The sequence below is a fragment of the Cervus elaphus genome, chromosome 3 (genome assembly GCF_910594005.1).
Source record: "Cervus elaphus chromosome 3, mCerEla1.1, whole genome shotgun sequence".
NCBI classification, from domain to species: Eukaryota; Metazoa; Chordata; class Mammalia; order Artiodactyla; family Cervidae; genus Cervus; species Cervus elaphus.
The window spans coordinates 30,549,684-30,561,843 of NC_057817.1; the positions used below are offsets into that span (position 1 = coordinate 30,549,684).

Here is a 12,160-nt window from a genome sequence, read left to right on the forward strand (position 1 = left end):
GAGCCCCAGTGTTCTCAGATTGCTCTTGATACTGTCCACCCCTATGATGGGAAGTCAGCCCCCTACTCTTCCCCGCAGGGGAAGGGGGACCAGCTTGCTCCCACTCCCTCCCTGAAGTAATGACAGCCCCTCACTTTCCCCCTGCTGTCATGGCCCCAACCCTTGTCAAGGTCTCTCTGGTTCCCGCCCCTCTCCTTTCCTGGAGCTGGCCGCGTGCTTGGGGTATTAGGCAATGGGTGTGTACCCACAGCCCTCTCCAGGCCCCGCCTGCCCCACCACCCTCCAGCCGCCTGCGGGTCAGTGCTCAGGCCAGCCGGTCGGGCCGAGGGCACGGGGGCCAGCTCAGGCCACCCAGTCTGCCTGCCTGTGGCCTCCTGTCCCAGAGCTGGGCTTCTGCTGGGAAAGGAAACAGGAGTATGGGTCTTTGGATTTGGGACAGGCCAGCCTGGGGAGCCCGGGGGTCATTAAGATATTGGAATCTGTGATAGTAGCTGTGACCCTGGCCCTTCCTTGGCACCTGACTATACCACAGCCCGACAAGGGTAAAATCAGAAGGAGCAGTCTGAAACCTGAGGGAGACTTGGAGTCATGTGGAAAAATGCAAGTGTCCAAGAGGTTCCCATGGGGGAAGAGCATGGGAAACCTTGTCCCCCTCCTCCAGGGACCTAGGTAAAGTTCCAGGCTGACATGCAGGAAGGACAAGGACAGGATCCAAAAGCTACTAAGATAGGGTGCAGATTCTAGTGGTCTCAAAAGCCACACATGGTTTGGTTCTTGGCCCCTAAACAGGAAGGAGGGATAAGAGCCCCTTCTCTTGTAGGGCTTCTTCTCCTCTACTCCCCTCTCCACCCAGAGGTGGGAAAGCAGAAAAAAGCAGCCCTCTTTGATCGCAGCTGTCCAGGGTCAGGAACTAGGGTACTTTCACCTCCCCAGCCTGCCTGAGGCCTGGCACATAAAGGTGATTAATAAATATCCCAGCAGATGAAAGTCATTAATCTCTCTCAGATGGCTTTGCCCCTCAGACAGCAGTGCCCCCTGCAGCCCAGGGCAAGACCTGCAGCCACAAAGACTAGAGGCTGGCTGCCCAGGAAAGCTGCATGGCCACTACCAAGGAAGAGATGACTGTGGCTGTGGGTTTCAGCCCTGTGGCTCTGTTTCCCCGGGGGGCCTGTCTCTGAGTCAACGTGCCAGCCTTGGGCTCGCGGGGCCAGCCGTGCCTTGGGCTGCGGTCTGGCAGGGGCGGGGGGCGGCTGGGAAGCCTGGGGCCCCTCTCTGGCAAAAATAGCCCACAGTGGTTAGAGCTGGGAGGGTGAGTCAGGCAGGAGCGCAGTGGCGCCTAACCCCTTCGCTGCCACTGGAGCTCCCTAGGGTGGTTTGCCTCCGTCTGTACAACCCACGATCAGACTCTTTGCCTGGTCATCCTCAGGCTGGGCTCAGTTTGGGATCCCTCCTCTTTCCACGTGAAGCAAGTCTGCGAGTCTGGAGCAGGAATATGGGCCACCGCGGAGTGCAGACTTGAGATCTTAGGAAGGGCAGGGGACCTCTGCTGGCAAGGATGCCTGTGAGCCCAAGGAAGCACAGGGGCAGGCTGAAGATCTCCGGAGCTCCCGGAGACTCTGCCAGAGCCAAACTCTGAGGCCAGAGCTGACCCCTCCCAAGGGGCAGGCGTAGGGCTCCGAGGTGGGCGGAAGCCAAGCCACCCAGAAGGGAGTTACTCCCGCCAGCTCAGATTGCCCTGCAGTGCGCTCTCCCCAGGCTCTCGCGCAGAGACCAAGACCGTCCAGCCAGGCAAGTTCGATCTGAGTTCCGTCTTCATCTGGTCAAAGGCACCTTCCAGTCACTCAGCTATCGGTGGGGGAAACTGAGGCATAGAGACATGACCACTGGGGACCAGGGGCTTGGTTCTCTAGTCTGGGTCACCACACCCTCCTTGCAGCCTTGGCGGTCCCAGAGCAGGTGAGTGGAACTCTGGCCACCTCCCCCTTCGGTGGGGCCGAGCCTGAAACCCAGGCGTCGGGGGAGAGGGTGTGTGAGTACGCTGGGAGGAGGGGGAGCGGCTGGGCTCCCTGGGTCAAGGCGGGGGGTGTGAGGAGTGGGGTGGGGATGCCCCGGGCTCGGGGAGGGGCCGCAGCTCTGTCAGCAGCGGCAGAGCCGCCGGTGAGCTCGGCGCGAAGAGAGCCAGAGCCCCCAGTTCTGTGCTCGCCCGCTCGCTAGCTTTCTCGATCACTCCCTCCCTTCCTCCCTCCCTTCCTCCCGGCGGCCGCGGCGGCGCTGGGGAAGCGGCGGAGAGGAGTGGCCCTGCCCTGGAAGAATGCGGCTCTGCCGAGGGGCCAGAACCCGACGCACTCTCCCCACAGTTTGAACAGCCCGAGCCCAGGCGACCGGACCACGCCGGTGGCAGACTCGGCCCCAGAGCAGCTGGAGGTAATGGGAACTGGGAAAGCAGGGAGGGCAGGGACTCGCACTGGAGGACGCGACAAGCACTCTGTTAGTCAGACAGACACGCATCCGCCCACGGGGGCACAGAGACGCAGAGAAAGCCCGGGATATTGCCAGAGATAAAGACCTAGCAAATAAAGGAGTGGCCCCAGATTTGGAGGGCAGTGAGTGGAGAGCAGAGGGGTGGGGTCTGAGACCGAGGACCTGGTGGGGACCAGATGAGCAGTGTCAGGAGGAGAGGAACATGTAGTTAGGAGAGGTAGCGGTGGAAGAAAAGGACTCAGCCTGCACCACAGTCCATTTCAAGAGGGAAGCAAGGTCCCCTCCCAGACTTGTGGCACCTGGAGCCTCCCCTGGCTCCCTACTGGGGCTGCAGAGGGCACAGTGGGATGGGGAGCCCATTCCTCCACCCTTTTCAGGGAAGCTGCTAGATGGCACTTGGAGACTACACTCCCCCACCCCCACCCTGCTGGCTGAGTGGTGGGGAACCCCCTCTCAATCCTGGCCCGCAGGCCTCCTGAGCAAGAGCTGGTGAAGCTGTGTTGGGCCTGGGAAGCCAGTCCTGGGGCCCTTGAAAAGGGAGCGGTGGACAGGATAGTGGAGAGCTGTTTGTGAGACTATACAGCTGTTTGCACGTGAGTGTGTCTGTGTGCCGGGCACTGTGTCTGGCTGGGTGAGCTCCAGGACGCTGGCTTAAGTCCCAGTTTCTAGGCCCACACTCTTCTTCCAGGGCCCAGGTACTCTGGGAATCAAGGGCGTGATCTTACTGTTTTGTTTGAGCGGGATGAGAAGGGTCAGCGGGGTGGCCCTGGTGAGTTAGGAGCCAGAGTTGGGCATCCTTCGGTTGCCCAGGTGAGCCACCCTATTCTAGAGCCCTCCCTAAGTGTCCCTGTCCTGCAGGCCCTGCTCGATCTGCGCATCGGGGCCTTAGGGCCCGGGATTCGACATGCGGGAAGAGCCCCGGCCGCGGCCTCCGCCCTCGGGCCTCGCCGGTCTCCTGTTCCTGGCGTTGTGCAGTCGGTGAGCGGTGCCCCTGTCACCCAGCCTGCGAGAGAAAGCCCTGGGCTAGAGGCGGGTCGGGAGGCGTCGGAGGGAGCGCGAAGGCCTGGACTGCAGACCCTGAGACGCCTTCTCGGTTCCCAGGGTCCTCGGCAATGAGATTCTGGGCTTGAAGCTGCCGGGCGGCGGCGAGCCGCCGCTGACCGCCAACACCGTTTGCTTGACGCTGTCGGGCCTGAGCAAGCGGCAGCTGGGCCTGTGCCTTCGCAGCCCCGACGTGACGGCGTCGGCGCTCCAGGGCCTGCACATCGCGGTCCACGAGTGTCAGCACCAGCTGCGCGACCAGCGCTGGAACTGCTCGGCGCTCGAGGGCGGCGGCCGCCTGCCGCACCACAGCGCCATCCTCAAGCGCGGTGAGCCTGACCGGGCGAGTCTGCGCCGCCCCCGGGGCTGGGGGGCGGGGGGCTACGCCGACGCGAGCGGAGGCGGGAAGGGACTGGTTCACCACTCCGGGAGGGGCCTCTCCGGGAATTCCCCCCCCGGAGCTGCGCGGAGTAGGGTCTGGCCACCCGTCTGGGGCCCCGTGCTTCAGACTTCCACCTGCGCGCTGCCGGCAAGGCAGCTGGGTCCCTGCTCCCTTACCCCAGGGCCCCCCTTTCCTGCCTCCGCCCAGCTGATCTCGGCTGCACCTGTGAGCAAGAGATAACCCCCAGCCCCAGAAGCTTTAAATGCACCCCTCCTCCCCGTCCCCCAATTTTCTGCCCCTCCTCTCTGCATGGGACAAGCCCAGGCTGGTGTCCCAATAGCCTCAGCGGGGGTGGGGTGACGCCCCCAACCGTTTAAGGGTTAAACCTACTCCCCTAATTACTGGGGTTCCCAGGAGCAGAAGCTGGGAACAAAGACCCCGATGGCTTTGAAGCCAGGGAGCATCCCCCTCCTCCGTGCTGTGGGGGCCCCAGGTGGCTCTCACCTGAGCAGGTGAGGAAGTGCTGGAGGTGTGGAGAACAGGTCACTGCGGGGCCCAGCCTGGGGGCCCTGGTCTGGAAGGGCATCACTGTCTCTTGCTAGGCCATGCCCCAGTTTACTCCCTAAAGGAGTAAACATCCATCTCTGGCTCAGTCCAAGGGTGGGGGCAATACTTTGGGGACTATGGGGTTAATAGGCAGCTGCCATCTGCGGGGGAATTCCCAAGACTTGTGCAAACAGCTTCACCCCTGGAGGCTTGAGGTTGGGGGATCAGGAGGCTGGGCCAGGAGCCCTGCATCCTGGGACGGGAGAGGCCTGGCCCCTAAGGAGGTGCTCCCATCCACTCAGGGCTCCAGAGAGGGAGGCTGCTTTTCTACAGGGCCTGGTGTAGGGGAAGGCTTTGATGGCCCAATGAGAAGCATGTCTATCTAAGCCTGGGGAAGGCTTGTCATCCTGAGCCTCTGTGACCCCCAAAACATAACAAAGAAAAAAAAAAAAAACAAAACGTAACAAAGAAGTCAACATTTTAAGAGGGCCTTAGGGAGAATCACCCCCACCTCTCTCCCTCTCCCAGCAATTTATAGAGTAATAGCAGGTTAGGATAAATATAAGGGGCAATCTTAACGGGCAAACATAAAACTAGAAACTGGAAAGAGGAAGGACAGCTCCACAGCTCCAACACTTTGGGGATTTTGGGCTGGTGGAGGGTAAGTTGGTTAAAAGACTGATTTAAATAACCTTGATTGAAAAACCAACAACAAAAACAACACAAAACCAAAGGCCTCTGCTTCCATCCCACCTGCAGGGCTGGGGAATTTCTAAGGCTTTCAGATATAGAACTAAGTGAACATATCTTCAAAGACCTCAAGGACTCTCTCTTAGTCATCTCTAATCTCCAGGGGTCTTTCCCAGTAGCCTAGCTCTTTCATCCACACCTGAAAATCCCAGACTTAAACAGAGCAAGAATGGGCCTCAGGGATCATCTCAATTCATCTTCTCCCTTTATAGATGAGGAAACTGAGACTCTGTGCTTTTAGGTTCCCTTCCTTCTCCTGTGACTTGCTCCCAAACTACTCAACTGGTAAATGGCAGGATCTGGACTCAGTTAGGAAATTCTGGAATTGCAGTTTGGCTGTTTCCTTGGGCCTCCTTACTCTCAGCGGCCTGTCAGACTTACCCCTATCCACACCCCTTTCATCCCTAGGTTTCCGAGAGAGCGCTTTTTCCTTCTCCATGCTGGCTGCTGGGGTCATGCACGCAGTAGCCACCGCCTGCAGCCTGGGCAAGCTGGTGAGCTGCGGCTGTGGCTGGAAGGGCAGTGGTGAGCAGGATCGACTGAGGGCGAAACTGCTGCAGCTGCAGGCACTATCACGGGGCAAGAGCTTTCCCCACTCCCTGCCCAGCTCGGGCCCTGGCTCTGGTCCCAGCCCTGGCCCCCAGGACACGTGGGAATGGGGCGGCTGTAACCATGACATGGACTTCGGGGAGAAGTTCTCTCGGGATTTTTTGGATTCCAGGGAAGCTCCCCGGGACATCCAGGCACGAATGCGGATCCACAACAACAGGGTGGGGCGTCAGGTATGTGTGTGCAAGTTGTCCTGGGTCTTCCTGCCTTTTAAGGCCTGGCTAGATTTGAGAGGGTACAGCAGCATAAGAAGATGAGATGTAGGGGGTGATTGTTACCTGTGGGGTGGCCTGGAGCCAAGCAAGTCACTAAATCTCCGTTTTGCACCTGTAAAAAAGTCTAATGATACTACCTTACAATGTCATTAAGAGTGAGCTAGCAAACAGAGCACCCAGAGTAGTTTCTAGTCCTTGGTGCTCATTATATATATATATATATACATATATATATAATTAGTATAGCTGCCTTCCCTAGAATTTAGGGGTTCTCTGGGCTAGACTCCCTGGTTTACCAGGTTCATTCTGGAAAGAGCACTGGATTGGGAGTCAGGACAACTGGAGCTGAGTCCTGTTGCTGGCTAGCTACTAGCCAAATCTCCATAACCAGCTGTTTGTTGAAGATGGGCAATTTGCTCTCTGCTCTGGCTTCAGTTCTCCAACATAAAACGAGGGAGTTGGGCTATTAGCCAGTCTCATGGTGCCCTTTCTCTTCTGATATTTTATTGCCATTCTTCCCTCTGTTTCTGTATGCTCTCTATTCCCTCCCCTCTCCTGTGCCTCTGTGCTCTGTCCATTTGCTGCCCTCCCCTCATTTCTTCCTCACTGATGCTCTAGGTGGTAACTGAAAACCTGAAGCGGAAATGCAAGTGCCATGGCACTTCGGGCAGCTGCCAGTTCAAGACATGCTGGAGGGCAGCCCCAGAGTTCCGGGCAGTGGGGGCAGCCTTGAGGGAGCGGCTGGGCCGGGCCATCTTCATTGATACTCACAACCGCAACTCCGGAGCCTTCCAGCCCCGCCTTCGGCCCCGTCGCCTCTCAGGAGAGCTGGTCTACTTCGAGAAGTCTCCTGACTTCTGCGAGAGAGACCCCACTGTGGGCTCCCCAGGCACGCGGGGCCGGGCCTGCAACAAGACCAGCCGCCTGCTGGACGGCTGTGGCAGCCTGTGCTGTGGCCGCGGGCACAACGTGCTCCGGCAGACCCGAGTCGAGCGCTGTCATTGCCGCTTCCACTGGTGCTGCTACGTGCTATGTGACGAGTGCAAGGTCACAGAGTGGGTCAATGTGTGTAAGTGAGGGTCAGCCTCACTGCGGGGCTGGGGCAGGGGAGGGGCACCTTTGCAGCCTTTTGCTCTGATTTCTGTCCAGGGTCAATCTTGGCCCCTGGCAGCTCAGAGTGTCTACCTGGAAACAGCTTTGGGTCAGGTGGAGTCTGTGATGTGTGGCTTTCTCCCCCACAGTAGGAGGGCCTTGTGGGGGAGCTGTGACCCTCTTCTGCTCCTTGAACATCTGAATGGAATAAGATGAACTGTGTTGCTCTCCCAGCCACCCAACCTGGGGTCCCTTTAACTCTCATATTCATATTCCTTTTGGCTGGGGAGTCCCTATAATTTGCCCACTCTTTTCTTCTGAGGGATAGCCCCAGCATTGTGTGGAGCCATACAACCTGTATCCAGAAAGAGACCTCTCACTCCTATTTGCTGTTTCTAAACTCCTCTACTGCAGCCTGCACCCCATCTTAGGGAGTCATAGGAGCCAGTGGTAGAGAGGTTTTTCTTAGGGAAGGGACAGGGTGCAGGGCACTCAAAAACCGTGAAAGTTGTCTGTCAAGGCCCTTAGGGAAGCTGTCTGCCCCTATTCAGATGTTGAAGGGAAACCTCCAAAGGAGGAATTTTACCCAAGACTCTCTGAGCCTCTTTTTCTTTCTTCAGCAGGAGGGGTGGGAATGGATAATTTATTGTACTGAGACTTGTTCTTGGTTCTTGTTTGTAATAAAAATAAATTAAGTTCCTGGACTGGTGAATACAGATGGTTATATTTCTAGCCACACTTGGGATCTCAGGCCTGGCTTCTTTTCCAGGTGAATTCTCTTACCCTCCCATACTCAGTGACTTTATGTATATCATGCCTGGTTCCACAAAGGATTTGAAATGGTCTTCAGGTGACTCAGCTGACAATTTTTAGTGTGGAAAAAACTGGGCGGGGCAGGGGGACTTCTAGGTGTGAGGGACTCAAGATGTAAACATAGGCCCTATTCAGGTTCTCTGTGCCTCACTTCCTAGATTTTGCCTTGGCCACTGCCCTATAACAGGGCTTGGATTTTTTTTTTTTTCTCAACTCATGGGCATGCCTATGTCCAATAAAACTTTATTCACGAAAATGGACTGTGGGGCCAGATTTGGTTCTTTGGCTGTGGTTTGTTTTGACACCTACCCTACACAGTGAGGTCACCTCTGTTCTGGGATTTTCAGGTCCTGAAGATGTCTCACCATTGAATCTGGACTCAAAAATGGCAGGTGCTTTTCTCTGTGGTTTCAAATTGGAGAACTTGATGATAGATACAAGACTGATGGGAAACATATATAAAGGACTCCTGTGCTCAAAATTGGAGTTTTTTGCTCTGGAAACCAGCAAAATCAGCATGCTATCCCACTGAATTATTTGCATATGTAGTTTGTCTTTCCTTATTCAGAGCTCTTCTGCATTTAATCTCAGCAAAACAGCTCCTTTATCTTTTAAGAGATAACCATAACTAGAGAAAACAGAACTTCTTTTATTTCAATTCCACTTTCTTTCTATTCCTAGTCAAGTATTATTGAAAATAAACAATCATCTTTCAATTTAGAAAAGCTATAGCACAAATTTAGAACTTTACAAATAACTGATTATTTATGGGGTTGCAAGATGCTGACTCTGTCAGGTCATCTCCTTGGCCAGAAGATGTCGAAATAGTCCTTTTCACACCTCTAGGCGATAGCTATATCTGCCCCCAATTACCCTCAAAATCAGGTAGCATCAAGGTAGGAAGGACAGCAAGGGGTGTTGGTTTAGGGTAGTACTTTATGGCAAAACTTTATGTCCTAAATTTCCACTTGCACTCTGAGAATTCTTGATTTGGAAATTTGATGGAGGTAGGCCTTTAGGCATTGACTGAGCTTCATGTATGCATGGCCCAGCAGGAGAGAGATGGATGCAGCTACAACAGACATAGGATATGAGGGAAAATAATGATAAGGAACATCCAGAGTGGGAATTTCTCACACTCAGGAAGAGGGAAGAGACTGGCCAATGAAATCACAGCAGGAATATTTCAGTTTTCCTCCAGTTCCTTCCTCTGTGCTCTCTTTGGCTCCTTTTCTCTTTCTAACTTTCTTCTTTCGTCAGACACACTCTGTGGCAAACTGAAGCCCCAAACCACAACCTTGAGAAATTCCAAATGGATTTTGTCAGCGAGGCCAACACCCCCCTCCCCACCCCTGCTCCCGGCACACGCACTGGGCTCAGGCCCAGGCCTGGGGTCAGTGACGGAGACGGAGCGGGTGGCTAAAATTTCAGCTTTGGTTAGCGCCAATGGCAGCCAGAGGGATGGGGAAAGACTGATCAACTGTAGTCAGCCCTCTCGGCCTCCTTCAGCTCTGGATACAGCGCTTCTCCTCTTAGAGCATTAGCCTGTCAAGTGGCTGGGGAGCTGGGGAGTGGCAGTGACTGAGCAGCAACCCTCCTGTCTGTGCTCCTGTTTGCTCTATGGTGAGCACCCAGTAATGCTGCAATAGCACTTCCCTCTCCAGACTCCAGAGGGTGAAGGATAGCAGGGCTGGAAGATTCTCTAGTTCCATTCATCAGTTCTGACTCAAATACCTTGGGACTTGCTGCTAACCATACAACACTATCACCATTTCCTTCCTTCTGTCATACCTGGGACTCAACCTTGAGAGGATCTGAAAACTTGGGCAGGAACACTGACAGGTGTCACCTCCTGTCAGAGTCTCACAAGGCGTCTTGGTATGGTTGAGGCACTAACAAGGTCAGTTGCAAAGCATAATTTTGGTGATGAGTGTGAGGGCATAATCTGTGGTGTGTGCCTTGAAAAATCTAGGAAAAGAAATGGAAAGAAAAATCATGTGGAGGTATCATGTGGCCCACTCTAGGAGTCATTAAAACACTGGAGGAGTCTTCTGCCATTTAAAATACAGAGCTTAGGAGAGCCAAAGTCCTTTGATGGCAACAGCCCAGGAAGGATAGGATACAATTCTTTTTGTTATAAACATACTCCTTATTAGTCATCTCATCCTTCATCATCTTTTTAAAAAAAATCTTATTGGAGTATAGTTGGTTTACAATGTTGTGTTAGTTTCAAGTGTTCAGCAAAATTATTTAGTTATACATATGTATATTATTCATATATATATATTCATTCTGAAGTAGGTCCTTGTTGGTGATCTACTTTATATATAGCAGTGTGTATATTTTATTTTATTTATTTATTTTTAGTGTGTGTATTTTAATCTCAAGCTCCTGATTTATCCCTCCCCTCCCTGCCCCCCCCCCCCCAGTTCTCATATGGTACCCACAAGTCTGTTTTTGATCATCCTTCACCAACTTTTTTTAAAATAATATTTTACTTTTATTGGTGTATAGTTGATTTTAGGGGCATCCCTGGTGGCTCAGATGGTAAAGAATCTGCCTACAATTCTGGAGACCCAGATTCCATCCCTAGGTTGGGCAGCCCCTCAGGGAACAGCAACCCACTCCAGTATTCTTGCCTGGAGAATCCCACGGGCGGAGGAGTCTGGCAGGCTACATTCCATAGGGTTGCAAAGAGTTGGACATGACTGAAGCGACTTAGCACACATAGTTGATTTACTAAACTAAGGTTGTGTTCAGTTTCAGGTATACAGTGAAGTGATTCAGTTATCCATACACATATATTTGTTCTTTTTTAGATTCTTTTCTCATATAGGTTATCATTCATCCTTCATGATCTTAAATTAAGTTCCTGTTGACTTCACATTCTAGGGTTGTGTTATTCTCCAGGTTAAAACAAGAGCGAAAACAGACTGGGATAAGAGGAAGGGGTTGGTGAACGTGTATACCAGGGATTGATGAGGACAAGGAGTAGACAGAGTTATCTACCAGTCTAGTTCTTCTTGGAAGGAGACAAGAAATAAGGCCCCAAAAAATTGAATTAAAAAAATCGACAATTTTGGTTCAAGCTTTAGGGAAGAGACATGTGTTTCCTTATACAGATGGCCCAAACTTACAATGGTTCCACTTAATGCTTTTTTTGTTTTTTTTTAACTTTATGATGGTGCAAAAGTGATATGCCTTGAGTAGAAACTGTGATTTGAATTTGATCTTTCCCTGGGCCATGTGGTATGATTTTCTCCTGTGATCCCCAGTAGTGGCAGTGAGTTGCAGCTCCCAGCCATACCATCACAAGGGTAAACAACTGATACACTTACAACCATTCTGTTTCCCACTTTCAGTATAGTATTCAATAGATTACATAAGATATTCAACACAATTATAAAATAGGCTTTTTGTCAGATTATTTTGCCCAACTGTAGGCTAATGTAAATATTCTGAACATGTTTAAGGCAGGCTAAGTTAAGCTATGATGTTCAGTAAATGCACTTTCGACTTTAGATATTTTCAACTTACAATGGGTTTATTGGGATGTAACCCCAATGTAAGCCAAGGAAAATCTGTACTGCTGTAAATGAGGAGAAAGGGCATTTCAAGAACCTTCTGTGCTTAGCATTACTAGTGCCCTTCTTGTATCACAGCTGTGACTGTTCCAAGGTAACTCTGCATGTCTAGACCAGGTGCAAAAATGAGTGTGATGAAAGTGGGAGTGGGCAGGAATAGAGAAACACAGGTGAAAAATCCCTCACTTTCCTTGTAATACTAAAATTTATACTCATCTAGGTATACTTCGTCAAACCACACCTCTGAATACTAGGCCTCAACTGTTTGTCTTTCAAGTTCCAACTTCCTAACTGGCCCAGTGTCCAGTTGTTTCCTTCAGTCTCTTAAATTCATCACTCTCCCTCTTCGCTATGGAAAAGATCTCTTGATTCAGACCCCCTCCAGCAACCTAGTCTTAGCAGTGAGTAGCAACACTGGTGCAGTGAGGTCTCTCGGAGGCCTCCACCTATCCCTGGTTAAGAAATGAAAAGGAGAGCTGAAGGAGTAAGGTCCAAAGCAAGAGATGTTCACTCATTCTCCGGCTTCCTGACTTTGCCCAAGGAGCCCCAGCCTCCACTGCGCCCACTACGCCGCCCCAGTCCTTAAATAACAGGCATAGCCCTGTGACTTCTCACCTGTCCCCACTGTCTCAGCCCAATTCCCTAGC

General features: G+C 52.6%; 1 protein-coding gene across 3 annotated transcripts; it reads left to right on the forward strand.

Annotated features, from left to right (window-relative positions):
- The first annotated feature begins 1,343 nt into the window (after positions 1 to 1,343).
- Positions 1,344 to 7,820, forward strand: WNT10B (Wnt family member 10B). Of its 3 annotated transcripts, none has more exons than XM_043885383.1 (6): positions 1,344 to 1,956; positions 2,281 to 2,424; positions 3,340 to 3,459; positions 3,583 to 3,851; positions 5,609 to 5,982; positions 6,643 to 7,820. In XM_043885383.1, exons 3-6 carry the CDS (start codon positions 3,386 to 3,388, stop codon positions 7,099 to 7,101), a joined length of 1,176 nt encoding a protein of 391 aa, XP_043741318.1. In that variant the 5' UTR covers positions 1,344 to 1,956; positions 2,281 to 2,424; positions 3,340 to 3,385; the 3' UTR covers positions 7,102 to 7,820. The 3 variants fall into 3 exon arrangements, with proteins under 3 accessions (XP_043741318.1, XP_043741308.1, XP_043741326.1); XM_043885373.1 differs by having other exon boundaries at positions 2,311 to 2,424; XM_043885391.1 differs by having other exon boundaries at positions 2,358 to 2,424.
- Positions 7,821 to 12,160: the final 4,340 nt, after the last annotated feature.

Bases quoted from the DNA above. Each gene is read 5' to 3' on its own strand.
- WNT10B (XM_043885383.1), top strand. From the start codon at position 3,386: ATGCGGGAAGAGCCCCGGCCGCGGCCTCCGCCCTCGGGCCTCGCCGGT. The intron at 3,852-5,608 runs GTGAGCCTGACC...TTTCATCCCTAG, and splicing joins CAGCGCCATCCTCAAGCGCG to GTTTCCGAGAGAGCGCTTTT. The intron at 5,983-6,642 runs GTATGTGTGTGC...CTGATGCTCTAG, and splicing joins ACAACAGGGTGGGGCGTCAG to GTGGTAACTGAAAACCTGAA.